A 9803-nucleotide genomic window follows, 5' to 3' on the forward strand; every position below is an offset into this window, starting at 1 on the left:
TCCTGTTGTGCTGACAGCTCAAGCAGTGTGCACTCGCTTCTTTGAAACCCGGCCACCTCTGCAGCTGGAGCACAGGGGATTAGTGCGCTTGCGCGGCCACCGCTCGTAACAATACAGTGGTGGCTGTAACCCCTAGAAACGAGCATGCAGTTTGGGGGTAGAAAGCTGATAATTGCAGGAGTTGCATCCCGATTTAGAAAAGGGTATGTATACAGTGGATTAATGAGGTGAGACAACCGCTTTTAGGATTTAGAATTCTTCATAAAGAATCTTAAGTTTCTGCCTAAAAAAGACAGTATTTTTGGGGGGGACTGCTAGTCCTGAAAAACACTTGTATTTAAAGCAATTATTATGCTGTGTGTTTTAATAGTAAATATATTTGTATATTGTTGAATTTAATTTTTTAAAAATGTTTTATACTTAATTTATTAAGTTACTGTATCCAAAATGTTTCCTCCTTAGATAAAAAATATTCTCAACTCTGTGAGGTTGCTCGGTGATGCTTCAGTTTCATTTACCGACAATTGCGTTGTTGGAATTCAAGCAAATACCGAAAGAATCAACAAATTGATGAATGAATCTTTAATGCTTGTAACTGCACTAAATCCACACATAGGTAACATTTTTGGAATTACAAAGTTTTCTTTTTGTCTCTAATCAGATGTGTTTTTTAACAGCTATAACAGAATTGTGAAACCGCCAAAGGGTATCCTAAAGCTTGTCATATGTATAAGACCACTGCATACATATATTGTATATATGCATTTAGATGAGCATGTATGTTTAGCTCCATAACGAGAGTTGGATACTTTTGAGAATAAAGGACCTAGTATGCTGACAACAAACCCAATGCTTCTTTCCTTGCAACATCTGCTTTTGGGGCTGTTGGGTTGCCCCTGGTCCTGCCACAATTGGCCGGTTTGGCCATTTTGGTCTATTGTTTATGGCAAGCTCTAGACCAAAAAACTGCTGTGTTCATTACTGCCTGTGACTCTTCTTTCATGTGATAGTAGTTTTTTTTTATTTTCTGTATACATAAAAAATGCATTGATACAGATATGTATTGACATAGTGGCACTAATAATTAAAAATCTTCCATATCAAGTATATATTTTTTATAAATGCACTATTTTATCTCAAATTTGTAAACTTTCAAAATTATTTATTTTATTTTCATCTCACGTCTGTGTGCAACTCTCTTGCAACTATAATATTCCCTTTTTGTGGAAAAAAAAAAGTTGGTCAGAATTCAAACAATCTTTGGAAATCACCAAATCTGCTGATTTAATATCACAAACACTCAGTTTCCCAGATAAAGTTATCTTAAAATTTTGAATTGCTGCAGGAATTTGAAATTCCTTACTATTGTCTTGTAAATTCATGAGCTTGCAGTGTTTTTATGGCAGCCTTTTGTATTGCATGACAAACACTCTTCACATTTATGGTCAGTACATCATTTAGGCAATTTGGTCATATGTGATGGGAAGAATAATGCATCATGCAACGCTATAATTCTCATCAAAATGACTGACACTATGGTGGAACCAAACAGTTCCCATTATAATTCAGTGGAGTCCATCTGGTGCTGCTGGTGTCCCTCATTTGACAGATCAGCACTCAGCGTTTCTGCTCTTCTGACTAAAAGTGACTGAAAATTCGACAGAAATGTGAACAAGAATAAAGGAAAACAAAACCACTAATGTGCCTTAATACAGTAACACACAACAGTAAATTATAAATACATTTGAAAACTAATAATCATATGCTTTTTTTTTATTTTATAGGGTATGATAAAGCTGCTAAAATTGCCAAAACCGCACACAAGGAAGGTGGAACATTAAAAGAAACTGCCATAAAACTTGGAATTCTTACATCAGAGCAGTTTGACCAGTGGGTTAAACCAGAAGAAATGCTTGGTCCAAAATAATACTATTCATATCCCAAATACTTTTGTTATATTTTTCAAAATAAATATTAAAGGGGTTGGCCCATCTCAGATTTTGATGGCATATCATGAGGCTATGCCATCAGTCATGTGCAGGTACCATCTCTGGGACCCGTTCCATCTCCTGAACAGGGCCCCTAAAGTGAAGAACAGCATGTTCTCTCCATTCACTGCAGTGAGACTGACGAAATAGCCAATCGAGCGTGTTCTGCTGGAAGTCACATAGTGGTGACTAAAGGGTGGTCATGCTTGGGAGGTGCCCTCTTCTACACTTTCGGGAGGGGGGGGGGGGTGGCCGGGGTCGGGTCATTCTGGTGTTAGTTGCAGGTCAAGGCTCTGGGACCTGCACCTGACATTAATCGCATATCCTAGCAATATGTCATCAAAATCTGAGATAAGACAACCACTTTATTTGTCATTTCAGTTTCTGTGTGCATTAAAGGGAACCTGTCATCAACTTTATGGTGACCTTACTTGGCATAAAATAGTGACAGAAATGCTGATTTTCAGCTGTGTGTCGCTCATGAGCTAAAAGTAAGTGGTTGCTGAGAACCAGCATCATAATCATTGCAATAAAGGCCTTGAAAAGAGTCAAATCTACCTGAGAAGAGTCCTGGTTATTCATGATCTCCTGCTCTCCCCCATCTGCTCATGGTTGGCAGTTCTCTCCTAGAGAGAGAGGGTGAAAACTAGGTAGAAGCTGTCAGTCATCAGCAGGTGAGCAGGAGAGCAGGACTTCATGAATAACCAGGACTCTTCTCAGGTGGCCGGGAGTCTTTTCCAGGTATATAGTACAGTATTATATTGAAAGATATGAATGCCTTTATAGTACATTGTTTTAGCTGTGCTCATTTTCATTTACTGTGGAGATCAATATGGCACAAGAAAAAGTATCTTAAATGGGAGCTTCTTTGATAAATAAAAAATATTTGGTCAAAAAGTTTGTACAGTTCTTTCAGATTACCTTTATTTCCATGTGCGTAAAGAATGTACTATGTAATCATGTCAGTCCTTTATTTGTATCAGACTTACAACGTTTCCTCACAAGTTCTATGATTTTTGAATCTTCCTTCTGTATATACACTTCAGAAAGGGTAAACTACGTAGAGCAGTTCTCCATAGGAATGATGCAGTTGCATTTATCTTACAATAAAAAACATACACAATACATCAACAGCAAAAGCAATAATTTAACAAGGCAAATACCACCCAACCAACATAGAACTGGATATCCTGAATCCAGAGTCTATTTCTCAAGTAACTTTTAAGGCTACTTTCACTCTGGCGTTTTGGCTTTCCGTTTGTGAGATCCATTCAGGGCTCTCACATGCGGTCCAAAACGGATCAGTTTGCAGTCTAATGCATTCTGAATGGAAAGGGATCCGCTCAGAACGCATCAGTTTGCCTCCGATCAGTCTCCATTCCACTTCAGAGACTGACCCCAAAACACTGCTTGCAGCTGAGCCAAGCAGATCCATCCTGGCACACAATGTAAGTCAATGGGGACGGATCCGTTTTCACTGGCACAATTGAAAACAGATCCGTCCTCCATCGACTTTCAATGGTGTTCAAGACGGATCCGTCTTAGCTATGTTAAAGATAATGCAAACGGACCCGTTCTGAAAGGATGCAGACGGTTGTATTATCTGAACGGGTCCGTCCATGAATGGGAAAGTAGCCTAACATTCACGTTAAAATTGGAAAAACCCTCCCAAAAATGTCACTTTTTTTTATTGTAGATTTTAATGTCTGCAGTAAATCTTATTGGTGCACAACTCGGGGCACTATTGCATTTTAACCCCTTATTGATATAATTAATTTTAGCCTTAAAGAGGTTGTCCGAGTTATTTTTTTTTGTTCTTTCTATGTTCCTAACTAAGCAAATGTAACAGCTTTCCAATTCACTCCCTTTATCTCCAGTGGCTGGTTTCTCAGATTTGACTGAGGGTCACATGACCTGTCATGTCAGCTTCTTTCCCTGCTCTGATAGTTTGTTTAGCCTGTAAACGAGACATCACTATACCTAAACATGCATATAAACTTTATTAAAGCCTATAATAAATGTGATTAAATGATTTTTTTTTCTAATATACTATATTTAAAAAATAAAAATAAAACTTTTCCAAGTTCAGGTGCCTATTGCACTTTAGAATCTGTCCTCTCAAACAGCGCTGTGTATGGAAATGCGAGTTCCCTTAGGGCCACACTGAGTGCTGTACAGGCAGTGTCATACATTCCCCCTCCTGCCTGTACCACCACTGCTCTGCTAAAGCCTGACATAGATGGGCTATGTCAGGCGTTAGCATAGTAGCCACAAACAGAAGAGTGATATGCTGTGTGAGCTCCTGTCCTGCATCTGCTGTGCTCAGCACTGCTAATTGCCTGCATACTGTATCGGTACAGGATATCAGCAGAGTGGAGCGAGTGCAAGGCAGCACGTCGCTCTTCCTGTCTGTGCCCACTTTGCTAAAGCCTGATATACCTGAAGAGTGTGGTTGCTTATCTATGCTGACATGTTTTTCAAAGAATTGCTTGTGGTGGTGAACCCACCACTGTCTGCATCCTTATCCACAATGATATGCCGACATGGCTAGACATGCCCGAGAGCAGCTCCGGCTCCCATTTCACATCCTTCACCATCCTGGCACCCATTCCTCAGTCACCATAACGTGGTCGGTGCACAAGAGAAGGAGGAAGCCTCAGAGCCAAGTCATGAGTCCCAACAAGGCCCAGGCAGCGGCAGAAAAGCTGAAAGAGTATGCCAGGTAGGAGACCCAACATGGCGCCACTTCCTCTGCTACAGTGCAACATATTGCAGCAAAGGTGACCGAAGAACCTGAATTTACTTTAAAAACTGCTTATGATCTACTAATGGTCACCATTACCTCCTGCCAGACCTCGCTCACGGGCAAGATTGAGGATGTGAGAGTGGACTTGGGCCTAACAAAGGATCGAATATCTGCCTTAGAAGACCTTACCGGTGCAAAAATCTGATTTAGAAAACCGGGCTCACAGGAATAAAGTCAGAATCCTGGGTATGTTTGAGAGGGCCAAGGGCTCTGATCCGGCGACTTTTCTTGTGAACTGGTTCAAATCTATATTTCCTGGGACCACCTTCTCTATGACTTATGCGGTGGAAAGGGCCCAAAGAGTCCCTGCCCGGGAGCTTCTCCCCGACGACTACTAGCTCATTTGCTGAATTGGAAAGATCGAGACCTCATCCTAAGGGCTCATACACACAAGTATTTTCTTTCTGTTTCCGTTCCCTTTTTATTGCGGATGTAGAACCATTCACTTCAATGGGTCCGCAAAAGAAAATGGAAATCGCTCAGTGTGCATTTAGTGGCCGCTTGTCGTTCCGCAAAAAAGTAGTGCATGTCCTATTGTTCGAAAATCACTGTCTGTGGCTCCATTTTAGTCAATGGGTCCGCCAAAAATAGGGAACGCCACCTTATTTCATTTAGTTTTTTGCGGATCCGTGCTGTGGATTCTTAGGCCAGGCCCACAATAGCCATGTGTTTTGAGTTTGTAAATAAAGTTTTGCAGGCAGGTGGAGTGGTTACTAGGCCACAGCAGAGGTTCCAAGATGCCTAGATTAGATGTAAAGGAACTGATATCTTTGATACAAGAAAGGCCTTAACTTTGGTATACCTGGTCGGATCAGTACCATGACCGTGTATGGAAAGACTGGTCATGGGTGGAGGTGACGCGCACCATCTTCGGCTCTGAGTAGGAAGGATGCCCAAAAGCAAGCGCTCAGGCCTTGCAAAGCCAACCCTTGCAGGTCTTTAATGTTTGCATATAAAGCTGAATTTATAGGCGATATTGTAAATATCAGCATGTATTTGAGTATGTTTCAGCCAGCAACTGTCATATAATGTCCAAAATGATAAATTTATTTGCCACCATATTGTTACTGATCTGTAAACTGTTTTCAGCTCTTGCATCATTTATTAGTCTTATAGCAGCCATATTCACTGCATTTTCTCTCATGGACAAAGTGATGGCTGCATTATTTCTGGATGCATGTTTCAGGTTATGTGCCTCTCTTCCCTCAGTAAGCATATTCAACTTTTGAAACTGTTCTTGTGATTATAACGAAACACTATTATTAACTAGTTATGTGCCATAATGCGAATTAAAGTAAGTCATAAGTTAGTGTGCAATTTGTGTATTTAAATAAGCAACTAATAAGTTAATTATGTACTGTAAAAATGTTTTTAATTTTTTACAGTCAACAAAGTGAAAACTCTTTGGCAATCCCGCAGGGACCAGTACCACAGGGAGCAAGTACTCTTAAAGGGTCACAGTAGGGACGGTGGGTTGTAAAAGACACATCTATACACTGCTCAGTTGCATTTTCTTGCTCCAGTTCTGGAGCTAAAGAGGTAATTTACGTTGCGTTTTTATTATTGTATTATGCAGTGTAATTTGGAACATATTAGTTTATGCACATAATATAATTCCCTATTTCTGTGTTGTTTTTTTATGCTATTTTAACATTTGTCATTCTCCTTTCACCACTGTGGATAACCTTCATCCAGAGGCTGCTGGCGAGTCCTCCTCCAACCCCGATGACCCCAGCGGCTCATGTCTCAGAGGGACAAGCAATCTCGGCCCATGAGTCTCAACATCAAGAGGTTACAGAGGAGGCCGCCAATGCTGAGGCAACTGAGAATGTGCCCTCCAGCCCAGAGCCAATCCAGGCGAGGCAACGGGCAAGAAGGGGGTGGGAGGCAACGGGCCACAACGTCTGGAGATACTCGGGCACATATAGACCACCATGTATGCTAGTATCTTGAGAAAATAAGAGACTAATATAAGTAGGAAAGACTTTTAAAAGCCTTTGCTCCATATATAACCAATTATTCCCCTGAGAAGCAAAATATATTTGCGAATGTCATTACCTCGGTCATAAGTATCATGGACACCAAGATGGATCCTCTAGAATGGCTGGCTGAAAGTTGTGGACTAAATTTAAACATCGGGCACTGACTGGAGAGATACACCAACTAGGCCCCAGTTCAGTCACTCAAGGGCCAAGTCAGTCTGCTTTTTTCCAGCCTTTGTACAGTGATGAAAGGCCTTATTATGGTCATCCTATTGTTTCGACCTAACCTCCTTCTTTCGGCCCAACAGGGCAAATGGTTGCCCCTCAACGCACTAAGCAGTATCAAAACTTGCAAGGCTGTTGGCCTTGACTGCATTCCTGGATGTGTGCTTTGAGGATGTGCTGAGCAGCTTGCAGGGTTTTTTACTGACATATTCAACCTGTTACTTGCCCAGGCAGTAGTACCAACGTGCTTAAAGACCACCTCCATTGTGCCAGTGCCGAGACATTCATCACCAATGTGCCTGAACAACTACCGCCATGTAACTTTCACGTCTGTAGTTATGAAGTGCTTTCAGCGACTGGTCCTGGCACACCAAGTTATGTTCCCCCCCCACTGGATCCTCACCAATTTGCCTATCCATGGAAGAGGAGCACAGAGGATGCTTTATCTACAGGGCTTCACTGTGTACGCTCACACCTGGACAACTAGAATACTTATGCAAGAATGCTGTTTGTTGACTTCAGCTCAGCATTCAATGCAGTCATCCCTTCCAAGTTGATCACTAAACTTGTGGATCTTGGAGTCAGTAACTCTATCTGTAACTGGATCATGGACTTTCTGGCCAACAGACCCCAGCATGTTAGATCAGGAAATAACTGTTCCTCCACCATCACACTCAACACTGGCACTCCACAGGGCTGTGTTCTGAGCCCGTTCCTCTACTCCCTTTTCACCTATGACTGCAGGCCTAGGTAAGGATCCAACTCCATCAAGTTTGCAGATGACACCACGGTGATCGGTCTCATCAGTGTCAAGGATGAGTCTGACTACAGGGAGGAGGTAAAGCACCTAGCTGTGTGGTGCACTGACAATAGCCTGCTCCTGAATACCAGAAAAACAAAGCTCATTGTGGACTTCAGGAAGGAGAAAAGACACCTATGACCCCATCCACATAAATGGCACAGCTGTTGAACGGGTCTCCAGTTTCAAGTTCCTGGGGCCCCACATCTGAGAATCTGTTCTCCAGCCTGGTCAAGAAGGCACATCAGTGCCTCTTTTTCTTGAGGACACTGAAGAAAAGCCAATTGTCTGGTGACATACTGGGAAACTTCTACCGCTGTGCGATAGAGAGCATCCTGACCAACTGTGTTACAGTTTGGTATGGGAATTGCTCTGTGGTTGACCATAAGGCACTGCAGCGGATGGTGAAAACTGCCCAACGCATCATAGGGACTCCACTTCCTACTTTTGAGGATGTTCACAAGAAGAGATGTCTACGCTGGACACGCATCATTCTTAGGGACTCCACTCATCCTGCCAATAAACTCTTTCAGCTCCTTCCCTCTAGAAGGCGCTACAGGACCCTTCAGACTAAAACAAGCAGGTTTAGGAACAGCTTCTTTCCCATAGCTGTCACCCTACTGAACTCAGTCCCCTGAAGAACCTTTCCATCCACACTCCTTTAACCCTCTACACTCCCCTTCCCCTCCGTCCCTCCCATGACCATGGTCATTCATTTTCAATATTTACTGTATGTTCACATTGGTTACTGCTATAGCATAAGTTTGTTATATACGTATACATTAGCACATCTGCATATATGTATACATCAGTAGATCTGTATATTTGCTCTCTGTATAGCAATATAAACACCTGTATACTTAACATGTACATAACTTCCTAACTTCTACACTACCGATACCTGTATCTTTTATTATGTTGGCTTGAAAAAGCCAACATACTGTTATTCGTTGGTGGTTCAGCTTATTATTATTCTTGGCGCCCCCTCTCTTTCTAAACGCTACTCCTCCTACGGTTTTAGGGGTACATACCCCAAACTTTCCACACTTCTTCGCCCTATAGCGAAGTTCGTTGCTTGTGCTTTAATAACTGTTCCCACCCTCCGGGACCCTGTGGCGGGCCCCCAAATTTTCAAGTCGCTCTCACCCGCACAGTTTTGAAGCTACATTCCCCAAACTCGGATTACATATTGTTGGTGTCACCCCGAACAAAACTGTGAATTTTGGGGCACACCCCACAGTGGGCGGAGCTAGCAACGGCCAATGAAAATGTTTAGCAATTTTCTATACGCTACTCCTCCCACGAGAACAATTACCAAACTTTGAACACTTGTTCGGCACATACCCGAATAGGTTGCTTGTGCTTTGTTAAGCAATCCCACCCTGGGGCGGCCCCCCCGAAGATCCCATTTTTCCCCATAGACTTTCATTGGAAAATTTTTAACCTTTGCCACTCGTACAAAGTTCAATTCGCCAAACTTGGGTCACTTAGTCATGCGGTCAACCTGAAAATTTCTGTCACATTTTGGGGACTCTAAAAAGTGGGCGGAGCCACAAACAACCAATTAAATTTTCCCTATTGACTTCAATGAGAAAACTTTATAAAGCTGTCATTCTCACAGTATTTAAGCCACAGCACCCGAACTCGGCAGGGTGGGTCAGTGTGTGACAAAGGTTAAAAGTTTTATTAAAAGTGGGCGGAGTCTACGGCCAATCAAATTTTAGTCAAGTTTTAATGGGGAAATTTTAAAACTGCCACTAATCTTACACTGTTATAGGCAGGTTCCCCAAACGTGGTACAGTTGGACAATTTAGGATTAAAATTCAGAAAAGTGGGCGGGGCCAAAAACAACCTTTTTGATTTCAATGGGAAAATTAAAAAATGCTGAAAATTAAAAAATGCTGCCATTATTGATGTCAGGGGCTTCAAATATCATAAATCAGGTCATAGGTTACTTCCACTTCAAAAATCGAAAAAGTGGGCGGAGACAACCAGATTTTCCC

General features: G+C 42.1%; 1 protein-coding gene across 1 annotated transcript in view; it reads left to right on the forward strand.

The window, feature by feature from the left end:
* FH (fumarate hydratase) overlaps positions 1 to 2504 on the forward strand; it is a 118276-nt gene extending 115772 nt beyond the window's left edge. The window contains exons 9-10 of the mRNA XM_044291188.1: positions 463 to 616; positions 1785 to 2504. Coding sequence (XP_044147123.1) covers positions 463 to 616; positions 1785 to 1927 — 297 coding nt within the window. The 3' untranslated portion in view covers positions 1928 to 2504. The remainder of the gene's footprint in view (positions 1 to 462; positions 617 to 1784) is intronic.
* The last annotated feature ends 7299 nt before the right edge of the window (positions 2505 to 9803 follow it).

The sequence above is a fragment of the Bufo gargarizans genome, chromosome 4 (genome assembly GCF_014858855.1).
Source record: "Bufo gargarizans isolate SCDJY-AF-19 chromosome 4, ASM1485885v1, whole genome shotgun sequence".
Taxonomy (NCBI): domain Eukaryota; kingdom Metazoa; phylum Chordata; class Amphibia; order Anura; family Bufonidae; genus Bufo; species Bufo gargarizans.